The sequence below is a fragment of the Lutra lutra genome, chromosome 1 (assembly GCF_902655055.1).
Source record: "Lutra lutra chromosome 1, mLutLut1.2, whole genome shotgun sequence".
Classification (NCBI taxonomy): Eukaryota; Metazoa; Chordata; class Mammalia; order Carnivora; family Mustelidae; genus Lutra; species Lutra lutra.
Window position 1 is genome coordinate 110413097 of NC_062278.1, and position 25322 is coordinate 110438418.

Sequence of the window (25322 nt, forward strand, 5' to 3'; positions counted from 1 at the left end):
GAAGCAGGCTCCCCACTGAGCAGAGAGCCCCATGTGGGGCTCCATCCCAGGACTCCGGGATCATGACCCGAGCCAAAGGCAGAGGCCCTAACCCACTGAGCCACCCAGGCGCCCCACCCCATTTCTTTTGATTGGAGTGTTTAGTACATTTACATTCAAAATTATTGATAGGGACGCCTGGGTGGTTTAGTCAGTTAAGCTTCTGCCTTCAGCTCTGGTCATGATCCCAGGGTTCTGAGATCAAGTCCTGCATTGGGCTCCCTGCTCAGCAGAGAGTCTGCTTCTCCCTCTGCCTGCTGGTTCCCCTGCTCTCTCTCTCTCTCTGACGAATACATAAAGTCTTTTAAGAAAACAAAACAAAAAAAAATTATTATTGATAGATATATATTCATTGCCATTTTATTACTTGTTTTCTGGTTGTTTCTGAAGATTTTCTCTAATTCTTTCTTGTCTTTCTCGCATGTCTTGCTGATTTTCTTTAGTGATATATTTGGATTTCATTCTCTTTATTCTTTGCATGTTTATTAGTGGTTTTAGATATACAGTTACCATTAGGTTATATATAACCTCTTCTTCAAATAGCAGTGTATATTAAGTTGATGGTTGTTCATGTTTGAACTCCTTCTTTTCTCCTCTCCTCCCCTCCCCACATTTTAGGTATATGTTATTATAGTTCATATCCTTTTTTTCACCCAAAGGTTTTATTTATTTGAGAGAGATAGACAGCATCAGCAGGGGGGAGGGTTTGAGGGAGAGGGAGAAGCAGACTCCCTACTGAGCAGGGAGCCTGACACCCGGCTCAGTGCCAGGACCCCAGGATCATGACCTGTGTCAGAGGTAGACACTTAACTGACTGAGCCACTCAGGTACCACTATATTTTATATTCTTTTTCTCATGTGAGTTTCTTGACTGATATTTTTTTTATAGAAATACTCTTTTCTACTACTTTTGTGTTTGCTACCTTCATGCTGTCATTTTTTGTCTCTCCTTCACATTCAAAGAGTCCCCTTTAATATTTCTTGCAGGGCTTGTTCAATGGGCATGAACTCCTTCAGTGTTTGAGAAACTCTTTATCTCTCCTTCTATTCTGAATGATTAGTTATCTCTTCTTAAGCATAGTGTTTAACGAGTTTGCTTCCATACAGACCACAGAAAGAGAAGTAGACTTGGAGTATGATTTAAGAACTATTGATGAATCATTCACTTCTTTTTTCTTTAAATGAAGTCTTTGTTTTAAAAAATTCAAATAAGGCCAAGTAGACCACTTTCTAGCCACGTCCCAAAGTGCATTAAGGATGTCGCAGTTACTTTCTGTAGGGGATGTGAGGTTAGAGCCCTTTTCCTGATCTAATAAGAGGTAAACATGGGAAGTCAGGCAGGAAATCTGAACTCACTGAACACCACTGGGACCGAACCCCAGGTTCCATGCCTGGGATAACTATTAGTGTGGCCCAGGACATCGGCTGGAGGGCAGGTGCCAGGAGAGAAGGAGAAAGGTGACAGCCCACATAATATGATTCAGGTAGAGCCCTGGACACAAACCAGAATCCAGTCATGACCTCTTAGGAGCCTTGACCTGAGTGTTCATTATGGTTTCTTCGGAAAAGGTTAGGAAACAAATTTGTTTACATGACACGTGAATATGAGATTGCTGCAGGGCCCAAGGTTAGAAACATTGGCAAATCCCATCCAAAGTACTGACTCAGGGAAATCCACATTTAGAATTCAAGGAGATAAATGGGACATTGGGTCTCAAAACCTGGTTATAGGATCAGATTGCAATTACAAAACCATGCAAATTGGCTTTATAGAGAGAGCGCTGCGAGCAGCCCAATCCCTGTAACTCTATAACCTGACTTACCCTGGATCTTGTTCCCTACAGAATGGGTCTGCTCCTACCCTTGTTGCTCTGCACACTGGCTGCATGCTGCAGGGCTAGATCTGTACCCGGGAAACCACCCCCCTTAGGTGTGCTCTCCCGTGGTTGCAATGACTCAGATGTTCTGACAGTCGCAGGCTTTGCCCTTCAGGACATCAACAGGGACCGAAAAGATGGCTACGTGCTGAGCCTCAACCGAGTGAGCGATGTCCGTGAACACAGACAGGCAAGTGATGGTCCCCTATCATGAGCAGGTGCTTACACAAGCTGAGGAGGCCAACCGGGGGGTTGGGACCCCAGAGACACATGTTGGAAGATGCTTTCCAAATTGGAAATCCTGCTACGAACATTCCTCTCTTCTCTGCCAGGGTGTGCTACATGCTCTTGTTCTTGGGCTACTAGTTATCCTACTCTGAAGCTTGTCTAGTGTCCCACAGGTTACCCATGATCTTCACAAACATCAAAGACTTTGGCTCTGCCATAAAACAGAGACTTCTTGGCCAGTCTTTAGGGGTTTCTGCTTCATGTGGGATGCAGTGCATTTCTCAACCCCCTCTTACAGGACCCGGGATCTGTGTTCTATCTCACACTGGACGTATTAGAAACGGACTGCCATGTACTCACCAGGAAGGTGTGGAAGGACTGTGGGGTGAGGTACATTCATAGATCGGTAAGTGCTTGTGTCCAGGCATGCTGCAGAAGCTAGGTGTTCTCTGACCTGGGTGAAGATTGCTCAATGTGTCCATCTCTTGAATGTCCTTCATTATCAACTCTAGGGCAGAGCACCCATGTGGTTATTCCAATGCTGTAGATCAAACAGCTTAAAGGAGTTTCTGAGCATCCCACTGGGAGTCATGACCCCAGAATTGAAAAGTTGCCCCCAAATGGTTTCCTACCTTCAAGAGCTTCCTATAGATTCCGAGCTAGTGTTTGGATTGTGAGAAAAAAGATTTGAGAGGTAATGCTTTGGATACATGTCTAAGGAAGACTATAGAAGTATTGGAGAGATAGTTTCTTTCCTGGTTTTATTTTGCTTTGTTTTGGTGAACACTAATATGAAATGTGAGGCTGGGGAGAGGGAAGGATTACAGTATGGGAGCTGCCAGAGGTGCTATGGAAGGATTTCCTGGAATCATAGAACCTAAAAGGCCTCAGAAGTCAACCTTTTAAAGGGGACTCATGAAGAAGCTTGAAAATAACATAGCTTTCTTGTGATTCTCAGTTATCCTAAGGTAATGTCCATTAATTGACAAGAAACTTTATATCTGTAGTGCAGAACTGTGTTTAGAAGTAAACTATTTACTCAAGATTTCTAATCATTTAACCAAATCTGTCAAATTACACCTATCTGAAGTGGAGATGCACTGTGGAGGGTTAGGGGGGTAGGAGAAGAATAAATGAAACAAAATGGGATCGGGAGGGAGACAAACCATAAGTGACTCTTAATCTCACAAAACAAACTGAAGGTTGCTGAGGGGAGGGGTGTCGGGAGATGGGATTGGGGTTATGGACATTGGGGAGGGTATGTGCTATGGTGAGTGCTATGAAGTGTGTAAACCTGGCAAGTGTGTAGACCTGTACCCCTGGGGATAAAAATACATTATATGTTTATAAAAAAATAAAAAAATAAAGATGAAAAAGAAAATTACACCTATTTGGTTTTAAAGAGCAAAAAGTGTTCTTACCCTGTTGTGAATTATATTTAAGGTGGCACTAGCGGCTCTAATATATACCCTAAAAATTGTATACTGATTCCAATATGATAGAAGTTTATTTCTCACTCATGTAAAGGTCAAAATAGAAATTCCTGATCAAGAGGGAGCTTTCTTTCAGAAGTGCCTTGGAGCCCCATGTTCCCTCCACATTGTGGATCTAGACTGCCAACTTCAACTGGTGGTTTCTATGACTGCCAAGCTTCTCTGCATCAGACTATAGAAAAAGAAAGAGTACAGTGGATAAATCACATGGGGAAAAACTTCATGGGCCACCTGGAAATGGTTATAGTCACTTCTACTCACCTTCCTGTGGCTGCAGCTCAATTATACATAGTCATAGTTACTCTGGAAGGAAGCTGGGAAATATAGACCAGCTGTGTCTCAGAAGAAGGTTGAATGATTTGTTGATTGGCTGGTAGTTTCTCACACCCCAAACTCCCAAAATTGACCTTAGTTTTTCATTATTTAAAAAGAAAATGTCCAGTGGAACTGGGGTGACACAGTCCATTAAGCGTCCAACTCTTGGTTTCAGCTCAGGTTGGTGGTCTCAGGGTCCTGAGATCCAGCCCCATGTTAGGCTCTGTGTTCAGTGTGGAGTCTGCTTGAAATTCTCTCTCCCTCTCCTTCTGCCTCAAACAAACAAATCTTCAAAAATAAAATGTCCAAACTAATTTTGGATTTTTTAAAAGTCGGGGTTTGTTCCACCATCTCATAACATGTGTGTGTTTGTTCCAGGTTTATGGTCAGTGCAAAGCAATATATTATGTTAACAGGCCAGAAAGGATTCTCTACTTAGCTGCTTATAACTGTATTCTTCGCCCAGGTAAGAGAGCACTCTGATTTTACTCATTTTAATAAAATATGGAAAAGAGCATTAAATAGAGCTATGCCTAGAGAACACAGGGTTCTCCCATCCTTACTTCCTATTCATACAAAGGCCACATTCTTATATCCAGTTTTTGCCTCTCCTGTGAAGTTCATCTTGTACCACTCCTTTTCCCACAAAGAATCTTCTTAAATACGCCGCTTAAATCCTTTATTATAGACAGTTGCATTAAATCCTACATTTTCAGTCTGATGTAAATGGCTTAATCTCTGCTCTGGTCCCCAGGCTCCCTTTCTAGCTCTCCTGACGTTATTTCCTTGACTACACCAACTTTGCACTTCTGAAACTGAATGGATGCTTCACTATTTTCCAAACACACATTGCACTTTCCAGTCTCCGCATGTACTGTTTGCTTCCTCCTCCAATGAGGATGCCCTCACCTGACACCCTCTGCCCTTAGAACTTACATTGTTTGAGGGGCCCTGCCGATGCTGCTTCTTCCACCATGTTCTCTCCTCCAGAAAGGGAAGGTGCTCACCTGTTGTCATTCCTATACAATGTTAACTACCACTCCTCATGGAACGGAGAGTGGGCTGCCTTGACTTGGGTCTCCTATCTTCTTCCATCAAGCTGAGCATGTCTTCCTACTTCCTGCCTGCCAAAGCTCTCCCTCCATTCGTATTAAGTGTAAGGAGTCCATAGTATTGTTGAATGAACTAAGAATGAGGCTGAAACTAATGACATTTCAAATATGCATGTGCATTTGTTCTGGATCCTTCTTTGGAAAAAAAGCATCCAAGTCCTGGGCAAATAGGATGTGGTTACTTGGCAGACTATTGTGTGAATATGACTCCCCTGGTGGATCTTTGTTCAAGTGCAGATTATGATTCTAGAGGTGTGGGGCATGGCCTGAAAGTCTGCATTTCTAATAAGTTCCAGGAGATAACAATGTTGCTGGTTCCTTTGGGAGATAAAGCAACAGATCAAATATTTTATTGGCCATGTTTTAAGCTTCATGGTTGCCAAGAGGAGTTTTATATAAATAAACCAGAGTAGAACCAACAAGGCAGACTGGGATTTAAATGGAAGTCATAGGTGCCAGAGGTATGGGAGGTTAGGAAGTGACCCATGAGGATGATGGTGCCAGGAGTGACAAGCTATGGAAACTGCCTCCCAGGATGCTCAAGTACATGCAAATCAGCATGCAATTGATCAAAACAAAGTGTTTGCGCTACAGAAATAACTTCCAGAAAAGTTCCCTGGCCTGACTTCCATGAGAGTTTTGCCACCTCCAGCTCTTTCCAGTCAGAAACGCTCGCTACACCTTTAGCAGGATTATTCTATCCAGTCACACAGTGATTTGACTGATGTGTGTTTTCTGGCTCGCTTATATTTTCTAACTGGGGAGGGTGTGCTTACCTTCTATGTGTCACTCAACATCACTTGCTAAGCATTTACAATGCATTAGATGTTATGTTAGGTGCTGGGGACTAAAAGGTGAATAAGACAGGACACTCATGAAATCCCAACATTTTAAGACACTCAGTCTGCCTGACAGAGGCAGTGATGGTGGAAGATATCTTCACTGAGCTAACTGGGGGCAAGTTTTTGTATCAATATAACACACATGCATTTCTGCACCCAATTCTTCAGGTATATACCTTTGTGTGAAGCGAAAAAATCTTGCTTTGATTTTTTTTTTTTTAATTATGAAAGTAGTACACAGTCATTGCAGGAAACTCTTTGCTGACTGCTTTCTTTCTAGACCATGCCTTTTCCACTCCCTCCTTGCTGAAATGATTTCTTTTCTTTCTTTCTTTTTTTTTTAATCTCTGCGTCTGTTGTAGTCATGATTTATGGGATTAAAAATCATTAAGGAGTTTCATTTTAAAACTTCTCTCTTTGGCATCAACAGTTTCTCGAAGAAGAATTCACACAATGTGCCCTGACTGCCCCTTCCCCACCAACTTGTCAGATCCTGAGTATCTGGAAGCTGCCCTTGAGTCTCTTGCAAAATACAACAGTGAGAGCCCCTCAAAGCAGTATTCTCTTGTCCAAGTCACCCAGGCTTCTAGACAGGTGAGGTTGAAGTGTCATTACACCAACAATGTCTCTCCTGTTACTCTCAGTTCCTAAGCTGAGGTGAATATCAAGGCACTCCTTTTAATTTGACCTGAAAAGCCTTTTCTTTATTCTCTCCTTGGGTGGACCTGATGTACATTCAGTCATGTTTCTGTGTCTGAGTTATGCCATGGGATTTCCACCAGAGTTGTGGGACTCTGTTTTACTGCATTGGCCTTAAGGTGAGAAGGGAAATAGACTCATGGTCTCCTTGGTTATTCTACTTAGGTTCACTATTTGCTGCTACACTTTTATATTTAACTGATGATGGACCATTTAGCAAGTCAGTTTCTGCTTCATCTTAAGGCCTGGAATAGATTATGAGTTTTACAGATTAGGGAAAGTGGAGGCTCATTTGCATTTGGATGATGTTAAATCTATTATATAGAGAAAATCTAATCTAAAAACAAATCTATAGGAGGAAAAATCCGCTCAACCGAGGAAGGTTTTTAGAGCCCTTTCAAATCCTTAAGAAGGGAAGAAAAGTATGGTGATTATGATTTTTTAAATGACAGAATCACAATACATGATTTGATCTTGGTGGGGAGTACAGGGACAGCAGCAGACCTGGGCTGACAATGACTTTGACTGAGGATGTTTGGTTCTCCTAAATAAAATGCTGCCAAACCTGAATCATTTCTCCACTTGGTAAGATTTGATTTTTTCTTTCTCATCTCTTGTCTCATACCAGTGGGTGGTTGGCCCTGCCTACTTTGTGGAATATTTAATCAAAGAGTCACCATGTACCAAATCCCAGGCCAGCAACTGTGCACTTCAGCCCCCTGACTCTGAGGTAAGTATTCCTGAATGTCTTCATAATTTAGGATTTGTGTTCACAAGTCAAACCTATATGTACTTTCTGAGCATAAATTATTACATGAGGTATTGTAATGCACTAGATGCATTGTTCCCCTTAAGGAACAATGGACTAAGTAGAGATTGTGCAGGTTCAGGTGAAAAAATAAAGATTTTATTTGATCATAATTGCAATTTTCATCAGCAATATGATGACTTGGCAAAAAAAAAGATCATAGACACTGTAAAACATAGGCAGATCTTCTCAGTGGTTTGTGATGGTCCTGCTTCTATCTGAACAAATCCCGTTACATTTGGAATACACCATGGTATTCTGTTCCTCGGACCGCTCTTATGAAGGACAAAGAAGTCAAACAGGCCTTCTTTCAAAGAATGTGTCCATGATGGGCTGAGAACCTTGAAACCATTGGAAACACACCTGGTGAGAAATATCAATTGACACAATGTATTGTGTAGCACAATCAGGCAAAATGAGTCAAAAGACTTTTTTCTCCTTACTTATACTAACAGCTTTATTAAGATAATTCACACATCATAAAATTCACCCTTTAAGATATACAATCCAGTGGGTTTTTTAGTATATTCACAGAGCTGTGCACCATCACTACTATCTAACTTTTGAATATCTTCATCAGCCCAAAAAGAAACCCCTTACCCATTAGCAGTTGTCCCCCTTACTCCTCACCCAAGTCCCTGGAGCCCTCTAGTCTACTCATTGTCTCTATGACTTTGTCTTCTTCCAGACATTTCATGTAACAGAATCATGGTGTGTAGGTCCTTTTGTGTCTGCCTTTTTTCACTTAACATAATGTTTTCAAGGTTTATCTGTGTTGTAGCATGTATTGGTGCCTCATTCCTTTCTATGGCCAAATAATAGTTCATTTGCATGGATGCACCAAGTACTGCTTTTCATCCAATAGTCAATGGTTGTTTGGGTTGCTTCCCTGTTGGAGCTATGATAAATGATAGTGCTAGGAGCATTTGTATAAAAGTTTTTATACCTAACTGTGTTTTCTTTTCTCCTGGGTGTATGGTCTGAAGTGGGATTGCTGAGTCACACTTCACGTTTAACCTTTTGATGAACTGCCAAACTGTTTTCTAAAGTGACTGCACCAGTTTTATGATCCTATCTGCCATGTATGTGGGTTTTAATTTCTCCACATTTTTGCTCACACTTATCATAATTATCTGTCTTTTTTTTTTTAATTATAGCTATCTTATTGAGTATGGAGTGGCATCTCATTTTGGTTGTTACTTGCATTTTCTTCCTGGCTAATGATGTTAAACATCTTTAATGTACTCATTGGCCATTATCATATATATATTCTTTGGAGAAATGTCTATTCAAATCCTTTGCTCATTTTAAAATTAGATTACTCATTTTCTTATTGTTGAATTGTAGGAGCTCTTTGCATATTCTAGGTAACAATCCCTTAATCACATATATGATTATAAGGATTTTCTCTCATTCTCTGGGTTGTCTATTCATTTTCTTAACGATGTTCTTTGAAGTATAAAAGGTTTTTTAATTTCCATGAAGTCCCTCTTATTTATTTGGGTCATGACCGAATGTGTGTTTGGAGTCATCTCTAAGAAATCATTGCCTAATCCAAAATCACTAAGACTTACTCCTGTGTATTCTTTGAAGAGTTTTCTAGCTTTAACTCTTAGGTTTAAGTTTGTGACCTGTAATAAGTTAAATTTTTTTATATTGTGTGAGGTAGGAGGTTCAACTTCATTCTTCTGCTTCTGGATGTCCATTTGTCCTAGAATTATTTGTTGAAAAAAAAAAACAATCATTTTTCCCACTTAAGTGTCTTGGAATACTTCATGAAGATCTCTTGGCTATAAATGTCAAGGTTTATTTCTGCACTCTCAATTTTATTCCAGGGATCTATATAGCTATCCCTATGCCACTATTTCACTATCATGAATACTATAGCTTTGTAGTAAATTTTGAAATTGGGAAGTGTGAGTGCTCCTATTTTGTTCTCTTTACTCAAGATTATTTGGGTATTCTGGATCCATTGCATTTTCATAACAATTTTCTATTTTTAAAAAAGAAGTTAGAAATGTGATAAGAATTGCACTGAATCTATAGGTCAATGTGGGACATACTGTCATATTAACAACAATAAGTCTTTCAGTCCATTAATATGAATTGTCTTTCCTTTTGTTTGACTCAATTTCCTTCAACAATGTTTTATAATTTTCAATGTTCAATACTCACTTACCTGTATATCTAAATATTTTATTCTCTTTGATGCTAAGATAATGTATTTGTTTCCTTTATTTTATTTTTGAATTGTTTCCTATAAGTGTATAGGAATACAATTGATTTTTGCATACTGATCTTGTATCCTGGAACCTTGCTGGACTCATTTACTAGTTCTAATAGTTTTCTAGTAGATTTCTTAGGATTTTCTACATACAAGGTCATGTCATCTGCAATTAGAGATAGCTTTACTTCTTCCTTTCCAATCTGCATGCCTTTTAATTCTTTTTCTTGCCTAATTTCCCTGGCTAGACCTTTCAGTATAATATTGAACAGAGGTGGGAAGAGTAGACATCCTTATTGTATTCCTGGGGAAAACACTGAGTATTTCATCATTGAATATGATGTTAACTATAAGTTTTTCATGGATGCCCTCTTTTTTTTTTTTTTAAAGATTTTATTTATTTGTCAGAGAGAGAGGAGAGTGAGCGAGCACAGGCAGACAGAATGGCAGGCAGAGGCAGAGGGAGAAGCAGGCTCCCCGCCAAGCAAGGAGCCCGATGTGGGACTCGATCCCAGGACGCTGGGATCATGACCTGAGCCGAAGGCAGCTGCCTAACCAACTGAGCCACCCAGGCGTCATGGATGCCCTCTTTTAAGTTGAAAAAGTTCTATTCTTATTTTCTGAAAAATTTTTAAATGAAAAAACAGTATTACAGTTTATCAAATGCTTTTTCTGAGTTAAGGAGGTAGCCATGATTTTCTTCTCCTTTAATCTGTCATTGTATTAACAATGATTGACTCTTGTATGTTAAAATAAGCTTGCACTTTGGGAATGACTCCCAATTGATCATGGTATATAATCCTTTTTACGTGTTGCTGAATTCAGTTTGCCAGTATTTTTTTATAAGATTTTCCATTTTCATATTCATAAGAGATATTAATCTATAGTTTTCTTGTATTTTCTCTGCCTGATTTCCGTATGAGTTTAATATTGGCCTCACAGAATGAGTTGGGAAAATTTCCCTCCTCTTCTATTTTATTTTGGAAGAGTTTAAGGATTGGTGTTCATTCTTTAAATGTTTTGTGGAATTCAACAGTGGGCCTGAACTTGTCTTTATGAGAAGTTTGGGGTTTTTAGAAAAGAACTATTATTAATAATTTGATTTCTTCACTTGTTACAGTTCTATTTAGATTTTCTGTTTCTTAAGTTTTGGTAGTTCGTGTCTTCCTAGGAATTTGTTCATTTCATCGAAGTTACTTAATTTCTTAGCATACAAGAAGATGTTCATAGTATTCCCTTCTTATTTCTGAAAGGCTAAAATTTAATTCCAATTTTAATATATGAGACATTTTTTTCTTGGTCAGTCCAGCTAAAGTTTTGTCAATTTTGTTGATCTTTTCAAATAATCAACTTTCAGTTTCATTTTCTGTTTTTGTAATCATCTAGTTAATTTTTTCCTCTCTGCTCTTTATTATGGCCTTCTTTTTGTTTGCTTTGGGATGAGTTTGTTTTTGTTTTTGTTTTGTTTTGTTTTTCTGCTTTTTCTGTTTCTTAAGGTAGAAGGGTACATAAATGATTTGTTATTGTTTTTTTTTCTTAGCAATAGCAATTACATCTACAGATTTCCTTCTCAGCAATGCTTTAGCTGAATCTCATAAGTTGTGTGTATTTTGTTTTGGTTTCTATTCATCTCAAAGTATTTTCTAATTTTCTTTGTGATTATTTCATTGACCAATTGGTTATGTAGGAGTATGTCATCTAATATTTGCAAAATTCCCCAATATTTTGTTATCCATTTCCAATCTCATTCCATTGTAGTTGGAGAACATGCACCATATGATCTCAATTCTTTTAAATTAATTGAAGTTTGTTTTAAAATTTAACATAAGGTAGGGGACGCCTGGGTGGCTCAGTTGGTTAAAATTTAACATAAGGTATATCCTGGAAAATGTTCCATGTACACTTGAGAAGGGTGTATATTGTACTGTTGTTAGGTGGAGCATTCTGTAATGATTAGTTTATAGTGTTGTTTAAGTCTTCTCTTTCCTTGCTGATGTCCTGCATAGTTGTTCTATCCGTTACTGAAAGTGAGATTTCCAACTATTACTGTTGACTTGTCTTTATCTCCTTTGAATTCTGTCAGTTTGGCTTATGTTCTTTGGGGCTCTGTTGTTAGGTACATATATATTTATACTTATTGTGTCTTCTTAATAAGGTGGCCTTTTTATCATTATAAAGTGTTTTTCTTTGTCTCTACTAACAATTTTTATCTTCAAGTCAATTTTGTCTGACATTTGTATAGCCATTCCAGCTCTCTTTTTGTTATTGTTTGCATTTATATTTTTTCCATCTTTTTACTTTCAACCTACATGTGTCTTTGAATCTAAAATGTGTGTCTCAGGGCACCTGGGTGGTTCAGTGGGTTAAAGCCTCTGCCTTCAGCTCAGGTCATGATCTCAGGGTCCTGGGATCGAGCCCCACATCGGGCTCTCTGCAAGGCAGGGAGCCTGCTTCCTCCTCTCTCTCTCTCTGCCTGCTTCTCTGTCTACTTGTGATCTCTCTCTCTCTGTCAAATAAATAAAATAAAATAAAATAAATCTTTAAAATGTGTGTCTCAAAAGACTTGTATAATTATTCAAGTGAATTTTCTCAAGGAATAATTGGGAAAACATTTTTACCCTATTCTGTAAGATCTCTTCTTCTCACTTGTCAATAACATCTTGGGCAGATCCCATAGCATTCTGGTCATTATCAATAATAAGTACAATTTCACTTAGGTAATTAAGGTTCACTTACAGGTCTGAAAAAAATCTGTTCAGTCAATTCTGAATCAAAACTTCTATCTTATATCCAATGCAGAGCTTTTCTCTTTTTTCATAGCTTCATCCTGACTCAGAGCTTAGGACCTGCTGTGAGAAAGGGAGTCAAGGTCTATTCTTTCACTCTTTCTTCCCTCTCTGTAATCTTTTGCTTAATTCTTGCTCTTCCAAGTTCCAAGAAGAATGAAAGAGGAGAAGAGAGAAGAGCCCAAAGTCTTTTTTATATAGCTGCGGTTTTGGTTTTCTCTTGGTCGACACTGGCCCTCCATAAGCCAGGTTCCAGTGCTGGTTCTCTCAAGTGGTACAGGTGTGGTTTCATCCAGAGGTTCTTTCCTGGCAGGATGATGTATTCTCTAGCTGACATCTTAGAACCACCCCTTCTCAGATTCAGCCCCCACAGATTTTTACTATCACTTTAGTGTGATAGTAAACAAGTGATTTACTCTCACCTATTATTATCCCTTCTCTGGAAGATTGTCCCTTGGGAAGGTACTTTCAAAAAAGCCCTACCTGTGGCATTTGCTTGCCTCAAGGAATTCACACATTTTTACTATTCCAAACAGTGGAGATAGTGTTCCCTTTCCCACCCTTTTTCCTTACCCTACCATAGTAGGCTGCTTTAGCCAAGATCCTGCCTTCAGAATGCTCTGAGAGAGAAGCAGATACCAATCTTCATAGCCCATATGTCCCCAAACTCTAGGGTTCCCATGTTAAGCACGTCCACAAACTCCCTTTTTGTGGTTCTCTCTAGATTCAGCATGAATTAGAGTAGCTCAGCAAATTCTAGTCAGAGTGGGAGTCGCTAGGCTCTACTTCGTACAGGTAACTGCAGTCTCTCCAGAAGCTTCTCTTAGTGTTCCCTATATGATTTGGTGAAGAATTGGAGAAGGAAGAGGCTGAAGCACCATTCTCTAAGGACTTTCTACACTCATGGATTTTCCCATCATAAGGAACTTCAAATCTTCTCTTTATATAGTCTTCACATGGGTGATAGGGTAATATTCAGGCAATCCATTTAGATACAGTTTAGTATATTCCATTTGAATATTCTTTCTTAAGAGTTCTTCTTTAGAAATTGAGGCAACATTTTATTATAATATTCTATTTGACCTTGAATATATGTGTACTCTATGTCTCTAAAATTCCTCTTCTAGGAATTTACCCTAAGAAGTAACTAAGAACTTCTTAAATAATCAGAAGAATATTAGTTAATGATTATAAAAAAAGGTCACAGAACACTATTTAATGCCATTAAAGGATTTTCACAATATATTATTAAGTGATGAGGAGTTATAAAATATGTAATGTAATCCTATTTATCTAGAATAAAAATATATATGCACAGGAAAAAGGGTTAGAAGAAAAGAAATAGTTACCTTTCATGCAATTATGGGTCTTTTTAACTTTTTGTTTATCCATATTCTAAATAACTATTTATTATATTTGTATAAAGAAAACAAAATTATTTTATTTCTAAATAAAGAGAAGTTGAAGGAGCTTAGAGGAATTTTGTCTGAGAAGAGAAAGCTCTGGGTGGAACGTACATAAAAGGCCACTACTATGTGCAAAATGAGAGCAGGTGTTCAAAATGACCCAAGGGTAGAAGTAAGACCAAGACATAGATGTTCTATAGACACAGATTTCTGCTCAATACCAAGACTTTTCTAATGGCTTGTTCCTCAAGAAATCCTGAGTTTAGGGACCCCTGGGTGGCTGAGTCGGTTAAGCATCCAACTCTTGATCTCAGCTCAGGTCTGGATCTCATGGTCATGAGTTCAAGCCTGGCATTGGGCTCAGCACTGGGCATGGAGCCTACTTTAAAAAGTACATCCTGAGTTCCACATAACTGGAGGAAATTTAGCTTAGTTTGGGTGATTAGCTAAAAAGATGTAGAGAGAATTGCCTCAGGGCCTGCCCATAACATTGTAGGTGCATAAAATGTTGATTAGCTGTGGGTCTATACAAGCAGAAAACAAGTTGATTTCCATTTCTAATCACTAATAATCATAATACTCACAGAATGTTGTATTTTCTCTGTCTGTAGCCTGTTGGTCTTTGCACAGGTTCCGTGACTCAAACACCAATGGAAAAGTTTGTCTCCGTGTCTTGTAACTTCTTTGAACAACAGGTATTTTTCAATCTAATTATTTGCCTTCTCATTGAATGAGAGAGCAGATAATTGAAATCCTAACTGACCTCTCCTTTTGATTTCCTAAAATCCATGATCACCACTTTATTCAGGCTGCCCCAAGGTCATACCCACAGGGTGGCTGGTTAAAGACCAGTCATACTTTTTTTTTTTTCCAGTCACAATGTGGTCCTACAGAATAAATAAGACTTCTTCAGAAATAGAGATATCCTAGCTCAGATGGCTGAGGCCTCTGAAACATTAAATCCAGTGTCCCAAAGACCCTCACCCTTTCCCTAAGTATTTGCCAAGTGTTCACTACAGGGCAGCCAGCTATCATTGAGAGGGTGATTGAAACAGGCCACCTTGTCCCAGTACTGCTCTGCCACCAAGAGGTGTGTGTGACTCTGGACAACTTCTTACCTCTCTGAGTCTTGGTTTTCTTGTCTGTAGAATGGGGTTGCAATAACCACCGTGTGCAGATCCCTGTGGGAAGCAATGAGAGGAACTAGAGGAAGGGCCCTGTGTGGCGCATGGCATTGAATAAGCCATGAGTAAAGGGAGTTTGGCTGCATTACTGGGATGGTGTGACAGCACCCCAGTGTACTTGGAAGAAGCCATTCAACCCCTCCAGTTCAGTTCGGAGTTTGTGAGACCTGCAGTCTCACATACTCTGTTGTCTGCTTTTGCTTCTTTTAACCCTTTAACCCTTTAAGCAGAGTTAAATCACCCCTCTAGCTGGTCTCCCTTTGAGACATGCCATCAGAAAGTCCCAGAACAGGCTTAGCTTGGTACTAGCCATGGTAGAAGTTTTTCCCGGCAATGTTCCCTTATTTGAAAATGTTCTTATTTCAGGGCCCTGCCCCTGGAGGGGAAGCCGATGCTGCTAACCAGGGACCTGAACATCTCCCTGGGGTGGGAGAGTCCCAGCAGAAAGTCGTCGTAGATCCTACTCCCGGCTTGCCCCGCAAAGCTGTGCCTAAAGGATCTGTCCAACACCTCCCCGACTTGGATGATGAGAAGAAGCCCGAGGATGCTGAGGAAAACCAACATGCTGAGGCCTTCCCTGTGAAACTGGATCTCACCACAAATCCTTGGGGAGAAACATTGGATGTGTCCTTCCTTTTCATGGGGCCTGCGGAGCAGAAGCTGCTTGTCCTGCCTTTCCCCAAGGATGAACGATGCTCTGCTGAGTGCCCAGGACCAGCCCAGCAGAATAACCCTCTTATCCTCCCACCATGAGAACCACAGAGAGAATTCCATGGAGGGTATAGTGCCCTGCAGGAGAAGAGAGGTGCTGGGGAAGGGAGAGAGAGAGGCAGTTCAAACATAAAGAGTGACTAATAAAGTACAAATCTGACTCTCTTGGTCTCATCATGTTCTCTGGAAGTATAAGATTACACTGTGTACTTGTACGTGAGGTTTCATCTCTTCTGAACCATCCAGGGTCTCATACCACGGACACTCTCCGCCTCCCCTGTCTTCAGCCTCTCCCTCTGTAATCTTACTGACTTTCGGCTAAGTGTCTGTTATAGGGTCTGCCATACTTAGAAATGCCCTCTTCTTTCTGGGCAGGAGCACACTGTGATTCTTTTGATCAAAAGGAGATGAAAATTGAAGGGTATCAAGAGACAGATTCATCAGGGTGTCATTCTCCCTTTATTCCATAATTACTGCAACGCCAAGTATCAGTCAGATACTGTCTGCACAACCTTCAACCTGGGGGTGGAATTTTGTGGCTTTTTTTCTGACCTGTCTGAGTAATCTCCGAGTCCCAGAACTTGATAAACTCACCTATCGATAGGAGTAGTTGGAAGAGACAGTTGCCTGTGGCCTGTGGTTGAGCCTGGGGAGAACCCAACATTGCTTCAAGTTGGGGAGCTTTCTGGCTCCTAGAATAGTTTTGCTCAGAGTAGATATTCAGGACCTGATAACATTCATTATCACTTAAAAAATAACAGATATGTATATACTATATATTGTACACATGTATGTGTATATATATATATTTACACAAATATATGTAATATATATTTACACAAATATATGCATATACATACACATATCTTTTGAAATTTGACAGGTGTTATGGGTTGCATTGTTTTCCCAAAATTCATATACTGAAGTTATAACCCTCCAGTACCTCAGAATGTGGTTGTATTTGTATATAGGTCTTTAAAAATGTAATTAACCTAGAATGAAATCATTAATGTGGGCCCTAATACAATATGGGCCCAGATGAGCCCAGGAACACAGATGAGCACAGAAGCAAGACCATACAGGGACACAGAGAGAAGGTGGCCAAGGAGAGAGGCCTCTAAAGAAAGTAACCTGCTGACAACTTGACCTTAGACTTCTAGCCTCCAAGATTGTGAGGAAATTAATTGCTGTCATTTCAACCACTCAGTTTCTAATACTTTCTTATGGCAGCCCTAGCAAGCTAGTACAACAGGGAATTTGCAGGTGTAACTACTGTATTCCGGCCTGGCACTGGTTCTTAGAAGAGGCACATAGGCCTTGACAGCATTCATTTAAGAGCAGCAGACAATATTCACACGCTGTTAGTCTTAGCTGCTTCCTATAGGAAGGAAAAATGATGGAGGAGAGGCGTCATGCCGAGTGTTAGAACCTGTCTCACTCAAGAGTCTAACAAGAAACACAATGCATCACAAGCACTGTATTGACCTTGAAGGTTCAGCGAAGGAAGGGGAAGAGAATGCATGGCTCGAGAGAGCACGCCTAAATTTCAGCGAAACTGGAGGAAAAGCTTATCTTCATCCCAGGAGTCCTTCCTTCCCCTGCCTTTCCCTCCACCCACATTCAGCTCCCCAACAGGCCCTCTGTGTTGGGTTGGCCAAGACAGTAAGAGTAGAAGGCTTAATGGAGGAGCTCAGCTCATCAAAACGTACAGGTTTTTGTGTTCATCTATAGCCATCTCCCTGTCCCACCCCGGTTCAAGTTCCCATAGTAGAACCTTGGCCAGATTCCATACCATTCCCATCATTCTAAAATTCACTGAAGAGGTTCTCTTTCAGCATTCAAAAGCTAGTGTCACTGATACTAAAAGCTCAATATCAAGCACAATTGAAAACATGTGTCTTCCATGGTTAGCCCTTGCTAGGCCAACCTGTGATTCTGGGAAGTGAGGCCTGATTTTTACTTACCCTCCCCTTTCCTTCCCTCTTCCAATTCTTTTCCTCCCTTCAGGGTCTGTTTAGAGTCCAGTGGCTCTTGACTATGAATATATATTGGAATCACCTGGAAGTTTTTGAAGTACCCACACCTGGGTCCACCCCCAGAGATCATGATTTAATTGCTCTGGGGATAGGCCTAGACATAAGAGTTTTAAAAGCCCCTCAGGTTGTAAGGGCCTATTCAGCCAGAGCAGCCCTACCCTGGTTGAACTGCCATTTTGTTGTTTATGCAGTAAAACTTAAATTGACCCTGCCCCCGCCCTAGGGGAACTTATTTAAAAGCAAGTCTGGGAAACCAGTCCCAGGTAACAAAGCCCAGATACAAGGGTGGGTCAGGTCAGGTGGAGATAACAGCCAGAACGCAGGGATGAGTCGGGTCAGGTGGAGACATCCAATCAGTAAAGCGAGCATACTGTCTCCCTAGCTACCAAGGAGTATGGGCCCCGCCCTTTGGGTGCTCTTTGGGTGCCAATTCTGACCAAGGTGATAGGCTGGTTCAAATATCTACTAGGGTAAATTGTAATTCAGTTGGTCACCTAGCATGATTGTGCAGCTTTCTCTGTGTGTTACAATTTCATTGGCCACCTGTGCATGGCCAGGCCCAACTGCGTGGCCTTTGCCCTTAAAAGCTAGTCTGTGGGGGTGCCTGGGTGGCTCAGTGGGTTAAGCCTCTGCCTTTGGCTCAGGTCATGATCTCAGGGTCCTGGGATCGAGCCCCGCATCACGCTCTCTGCTCAGCAGGGGGCCTGCCTCTTTGCCTACTTGTGATCTCTGTCTGTCGAATAAATAAATAAAATCTTAAAAAAAAAAAAAAAAGCTAGTCTGTGAAGCAGAGAGGAGTCACCCTCTCTGTAAGAGGCATGGCCCCGAATGTTCAGTTTGATTCTTGATGCTTGGAGCAAAATAAAGCTTTGCTTGACCTTCTCTTTGTATCAGTCTCGCTCCTTTAATCACGGACCCATTATTGGGGGACCCAACATTGGTTACCCAACAGTGGGGGCTCATCCGGGATTAAAGGACGAGAACTGAGCCAGCATCAGAATTTCTGAGAAAAGCCTCCAGAGGTAAGTTCTCCAGATTTTATTCTGTGGGATCCAGTTTGTCTGTCTGGTTGCAGAGCTCCAGGTATGGCCCACCAGGGAGAAGCTGGACGCAGCCATGTTCCCCAGGGCTGGAATGGTAGGCTGGAGTGGATGCGGGGAGCCCCATCCCTCTTCTGGTAGATTGTTTAGGGGTCCGAGTCCCCCTAGGCGGTCAGGGGGCTGAGAAAACCCCCACCAGTGGGTGTTTGCAGGAGACCGAGAAAATCTCCCCCGGCCGCTGGGTCCAGTTGTCTTTGTCTTGTCTTCTTGTTGCCTGTTGTGTTGCTCGTTCCTAGGGGACCAAGAAAATCCCCACTGGCGAGCGTCTCTAGGGGGTCAAGAAAACTCTCACCAGCGGCAGGCTCTGGGTAAGGGCTGCTGGGTCTGCGGTTGTTTTTGTCTTGTTCTTTTTGTTGCCTGTTGTGTTGTTTGTTGTGTTTAAAGGAATGGGGCAAGCAAAGAGTAAGGGGACTCTGACTTTCGTCTCTCCATTCCTCCTAATAGATGTGGGGCTTCTCCCTCACTCATTTCATGTGTTAAGGGCTATAACTGGAGCCAACTGGGTTAGTCTAACTCAAGACAGAGACTTTAAGGAATATTCCCAAGCAACTGCTGAAACTACCTTTTTTTTGGAGACCTTCCTTGCCCTCTGTGGCCCGATGGGGACTGCCTACCCCCCCTCCCCCTTGCTGGCAGGAAAGCATGGCATCTGCTCCTCTTTTGGAGCTGATGAGCCCTAGAACTGGGAACCCTTTCTCTGCCTTCTGGTGGCACCTTGTTCTGTTCTTCACTGTCAGTAAACAAGAAGAGCGACCCCTGGACCTAACACCCCCACTCTGGATCTTCCCACCCGGGTCTCAGGTAAACATTCAAAGCAGAGTGGGCCCAGGTGGAACGTAAATCAGTATTTGAATTAAGTTTGTTGGGTTAATTAGGATGAACATGTCTTTTGAGTTAACAGTAGTAAACGTGAAACTTCAGAGTTTTTACTTAAGGTCAAATAAGCTCATGTTATTTGTTAAAATCTGTTAACAAAGAGATGACCAAACTGATTGCTAATTGTCTGTCTCAAAGGTTTAATGGGTAATTGTTAAAGTAGCTTTCAAAGTCTTTGGTAACCTGAAACTTTAAACCAAATGGGATAAAATGCTAAAGCATTGAGTACTGGATGTAGGTTTGTGCTTTTGACTTCTTACTGCAAAGACACTAATCTGTTGGTAAACATGTTTTGTGCTTACCTAATTGATAAATTTGTCATCTAAAGAATTCTGTTGTGACAGTTCACAATTGGTTTATATTTAGTCTTCAGGAGAGGCTAAGGTATTTCTAAGAGTACAAAATTCTGCTAAGTGTAACTAAGACTGATGGAAAAAAGGAAAGACACTGGTATAAAAAAGCTGGTTTTCTCTCTGTTTAAAAGGGCAAAGTTTTCTTAGGTTAATTGATCTGTTAAAAAAGGTAAATGGTTTTCTCTTTGCCTGCCCAGAGTTGTAAATGAAATCTCTTTGACTCATAAGGCTTTTCCTTGATATGCTAAGTTACTAAGGGAGTACTCCTAAACCAATGATAAACCTTGGGTTACATTTGGGTAAATGTGGTAACTACTCTAGAGGTTTCTACACATTTCCTACAGTTTTAATGTTTTAATAAGGGTTATCACTTGATATTTAACCATATCTGTTCTGAGTTTTTTTCATTTGTAATTGTTTTAATTCTCTTGTAATATGAATTCCGCCCTAAAGGAAATTCATATGGGAGACTTTCAGGACAAATACAGGCCTATGGTATGTTAAAATCCTGGGAACTGAAATGGGTAAGAATTTACAGAAGTAAGACCTGCATTCAGACTAAACCAGAATTAGTAACATGGGACTAAATGAACTGAAAGGTTGAAATGTTGTGTCTCTTAATGTTTTGTCTTATTTTAAACATGACTGATTCTGTAATGTTTGCTCTTCCAGACTAGGGAAACTTTTTCTTAAGTTATCTGTAACCTATAGAGATGTAAAAGTGCTCATTTGTAAACGAATCAAGGCATTCAACTTTTCTCTCTATCCGAACCCTCCAAAAGGTCTCCGCAAGTATTCTTTCTTCCATGGCAATCGGTCATTTGCATAAACTCAATAAGAACCTGTTCTTGTAACAGGACACCATTGGAAACACTGGTTATTTTACCAAGGCTTTGACTGGAATGTCATATTTGAAAAGACTCCGATATGACCGGACAGTTTAAATGAACTAAGGTTGACTTTATAAAACCTGGAGCCATACAGCCCTTTGGAACTGTTGGCCTGATACCTTGCTTACAGAGTAAAGAATGTCACTCCCTGGCAGGGGCAGGACCTCAGGAAGAGGAATTCACCCAAATCAACAGGTATTGCAGGCATGTCTGATGGCAACTACGTGGCTTGGCTTCTGGCCTGGAAAGGCTACTAAAAGTTCAACCTAGAGATTCCTTATAAAAAGTTCCAGCAAAGCAGATTCTAAAATATCTATATGAACTCTCACTGTTCTTGCTGAGTTTATGTAAATAATTAGGCCAAGTTTGTTAAAACCGGACTTGTTTTTCAAAAGAATTAGTCCTGATTTGACTATCTCTGGGAATGAGGGTTATTTTAGAGAGAAAAATTAGTTTTAATAACACACCTTTATGGATGTTAAATTCTAGATTTGGTTGTCTTTAAATGTTTGTTTACCTAAGCTAGATAACTTGAGGTAAACTTCAGAGAAGTTTCATGATAGCTCGTTTAAACAATCTTGCCTTTGCCAATCAGTCAGCCCCAGATATAAAGAGGAAACTTCAGAAAATTGAAGAATTTGAAAGGAAGAATCTGACTGAGTTAGTGGGAATAATGGAAATAGCCGCTGAGGACTATGGGTCATGCTTGCAGGGGACGAGAGCTCTCTTACAGACTCTGCAGGAAAAAAGGTATCAGGTGTCAGCAGTGAAAGCACAGCTTTGTCAGAGCCACGCCACTTATTTAGGCTTTGATCTCCATGGGGGATTGCTTTCTCTGTCTGAGTCCAGGAAGCAGGTGATTACCCGATACCCCTGCCCCACCACGCCCCAAAAAGGGATGGAGTTCCTTGGGATGGTGGGCTACTGCAGGCCGTGGATACCATGGTTTGCAGAGAAGGCCTGACCTCTCTACGAACTGACTAAGGGAGGACTCACCATGGTAGAGCGGACAGCTGAGGCAGAAAGAACGTTTCGGGAATTACAAACAGCCTTACTGAGTGCCCCAGCATTGGCCATCCCAGACGTGACCGAGCCCTTCCACTTGTATGTGGATGGAAAGGCAGGGGTGGCCAAGAGAGTTTTGACTCAGACTCTGGGGCCTTGGCAAAGGCCAGTAGCCTATCTTAGCATGATACTAGATCCAGTAGCAGCTGGGTCCCCCCCCTCCCCTTGCCTCCGCATAATTGCTGCCACGGCCCTCCTGGTCAAGGATGCAAGTAAATTGACTTTGGGTCAAAAATCTCATCTTGACCACCACCCACGCTACCGAGGGCCTTCTCCGGACCCCACCAGACCGGTGGATGACAAACGCCCGAGTGACAGGGTATCAAGCCCTCCTCCTCAATGAACCGAAAGTGACCTTCCAGCCTCCGGCGGTGCTAAATCCAGCCACGTTGCTACCAGAGGTGCTGGCTGAGCACCCTCATGACTGCGGGGAGGTCCTAACCCAGGTCGCAGGAATAAGGCCGGATCTTGGAGACACTCCCCTCCCGGATGCAGAGATGACTCTGTTCACAGATGGGAGTAGCTATGATGAGGGAGCAGAAGCCTGGCTGAAAACAAAGCAAAAGCTGGCACCTTGCACCCCCTCTCCACCCGCTCCCCTTGGTAATATGTGTCACATTCCTCAGGCACCCCTGACTGCCATAAACGAGAAACAAATAGTTAACTTGCAGAGATCACAATCCTGCAAGACAGAGTCTCCCTTGGTTTGCAAATGTACTTGAGATTTACAACAAAGAAGTTACCTTATCAATAACCCAATTTTCAGAGGCACATAACTCAGTTCCTCAAGCCCTAATGTCACCCTCCCCTCCATAAAAACTGAAGGAGGCTGAGGTAGAAGGAAAAGTAAATAAAGTTAAATTTCTTTTAAACCTAAATCTCACTAACAAGGACGCTTGATAGCAGGAATGTGACATTCCACCAGGAGACTCCCAATTGTCTTTATGTTAGTGCCTCATTAGAGGGAAAGTGGCCTTGGCTTGATAGTAACCAGGCCTTCAATATCCTGACAGTCTTCTTTACCCCAATAGCCCTTCTGAACACCCCTTTGTCCTCACCTACCCGACTCCTGTGTATATAACCAGTCACTCCTCACATCCCCGGGGCAGCATCTCCATCTGCCCACGGGTCCTGTCCCCGTGCTCTAATAAACCACATTTTTGCACCAAAGATGTCTTAAGAATTCTTTCTTAGCCGTCGGCTCCGAACCTCACCCCACCGAACCTCACCTAAGTTCAAGAACTTCATCAGCTACATGGTGGATGGAAAGAGGTACGCGGGGGCTGCGGTGGTTTCTCTGAGTAGGAACTCTGGACAATAGCCCTGCCACACGGAACCTCGGTGGAAAAAGCGGAGCTGATTGCACTCACCAAGGCGCTACAGATGGCCAAGGGTAAGACCGCCCACACCTATACGGACGGTAGGCTGGGTAGAAGCTTTTTTTCTGCCAAACCTGAGATGGCAGGAGTGGTAGCCAAAAAGCTACTAGAGGGTCAGACGACGGCCCTGCATGTGTGAGTTCAGTCTCATAGGCATTGGCCAAGGCCGTGGGCACTAATTGGAAACTACATTGTGCCTGCCAGCCCCAGAGCTCTGGGCAAGGAGAGAGAATGAACCAGACTCTCAAAGAGACCTTGGCAGAGCTAATTCTGGAGGCTGACGATGGATGGGTGGATCTCCTTCCTTTTGCCCTCCTCAGGGCACGAGGTACACCCTGCTTAAACAAGGTGACCCCATTTGAAATAATGTTCAGGAGACAACTCCCCCACCCCCCGCTCTGCCCTCGGCTACAAGAGGTTGTCCTAGCAGAAATGACTGATCAGTCTGTACCCCAGTCACTGCAGGCATTGCAGTCTGTCTTGGAAGGAGCCTTCACAGGGATCCGAACTGCCCACACTGGGACGAAGACAGAGGTGGAGCCACATCCTCGCCAACCCAGGGACTTGGTTTGGATGCGCTGCCACCAAGTGGGAGGCTTGGAGCCTCGCTGTAAGGGACCATTTGCTGTCATCCCGACCACCCCCACGGCAATAAAAGTAGACGGCGTGGATTCGCGCAGGTCACGTCAAATGAGCCAAGGATGAGGACGCCCCCCCGAGATGGATGCCGCTGCTGATGGACCCCACCGATTGTGGACTAAAGCTAAGACTTGGAAACAATGAGTTCATTGAGTTCATTGTTGCTCCTATTGTTAAAATATAGGTGGGAAATATAGACAATAAGGGCTTGATATAATATTTCTAGGAAAAGGGGGGCTCCGCATAGCCCTAGGAGAGGAATGCTGTTTCTGGGTAAATAACTCTGGAGTCATTAAAACAGTCGGCAGCCATTAAAAAGGGGGCATAGAACTGGCTAAAAGTCAAAGATTTGACTAATCTCCAAAGGAAAGGGGGGAATGTAAGGGCTATTCAGCCAGAGCAGCCCTACCCCGGTTGAACTGCCATTTTGTTGTTTATGCAGTAAAACTTAAATTGACCCTGCCCCCGCCCTAGGGGAACTTATTTAAAAGCAAGTCTGGGAAACCAGTCCCAGGTAACAAAGCCCAGATACAAGGGTGGGTCAGGTCAGGTGGAGATAACAGCCAGAACGCAGGGATGAGTCGGGTCAGGTGGAGACATCCAATCAGTAAAGCGAGCATACTGTCTCCCTAGCTACCAAGGAGTATGGGCCCCGCCCTTTGGGTGCCCTTTGGGTGCCAATTCTGACCAAGGTGATAGGCTGGTTCAAATATCTACTAGGGTAAATTGTAATTCAGTTGGTCACCTAGCATGATTGTGCAGCTTTCTCTGTGTGTTACAATTTCATTGGCCACCTGTGCATGGCCAGGCCCAACCGCGTGGCCTTTGCCCTTAAAAGCTAGTCTGTGAAGCAGAGAGGGGTCACCCTGTCTGGAAGAGCCGCGGCCCTGAACGTTCAGTTTGATTCTTGATGCTTGGCATGAAATAAAGCTTTGCTTGACCTTCGCTTTGTATCAGTCTCGCTCCTTTAATCACGGACCCATCATTGGGGGACCCAACATTGGGGACCCAACAAGGTGATTCCCAGTAGTATGAGAACCACTGCTTTGGCCTTTAGAAGCAACTCACTGAAGAGAGAGAGCAGGAAGAGGGGAGCTGCTGTTCAAGGGACTGGTCATGGGAGGGAATCTGGGATGATTCCCTCCGGTCCTGTCTGATGCTGGCTGCCGCTGGTGGGAAGAGTGTGTACAGGTATATTGTTTCTCTAAAAGGGTGGGGTGGGGTATCAATTTAACCCGAGGTCTGCCTCCCATGCTACGC

General features: G+C 42.1%; 1 protein-coding gene across 1 annotated transcript; it reads left to right on the forward strand.

Moving 5' to 3' along the window:
* The first annotated feature begins 1786 nt into the window (after nt 1-1786).
* Nucleotides 1787-15889, forward strand: FETUB (fetuin B). Its single transcript, XM_047697580.1, has 7 exons — nt 1787-2106; nt 2443-2550; nt 4331-4418; nt 6337-6500; nt 7234-7335; nt 14441-14524; nt 15380-15889. The coding sequence occupies exons 1-7, from the start codon at nt 1885-1887 to the stop codon at nt 15764-15766; spliced, it is 1155 nt and encodes a 384-aa protein (XP_047553536.1). The 5' UTR covers nt 1787-1884; the 3' UTR covers nt 15767-15889.
* The last annotated feature ends 9433 nt before the right edge of the window (nt 15890-25322 follow it).

What these genes read in the sequence shown, in the direction of transcription:
- FETUB (XM_047697580.1), top strand. Translation starts at nt 1,885, where the DNA reads ATGGGTCTGCTCCTACCCTTGTTGCTCTGCACACTGGCTGCATGCTGC. An exon ending in ATGTCCGTGAACACAGACAG is followed by an intron (nt 2,107 to 2,442) that starts GCAAGTGATGGT and finishes CCCCTCTTACAG; the next exon opens with GACCCGGGATCTGTGTTCTA. An exon ending in TCACCCAGGCTTCTAGACAG is followed by an intron (nt 6,501 to 7,233) that starts GTGAGGTTGAAG and finishes GTCTCATACCAG; the next exon opens with TGGGTGGTTGGCCCTGCCTA.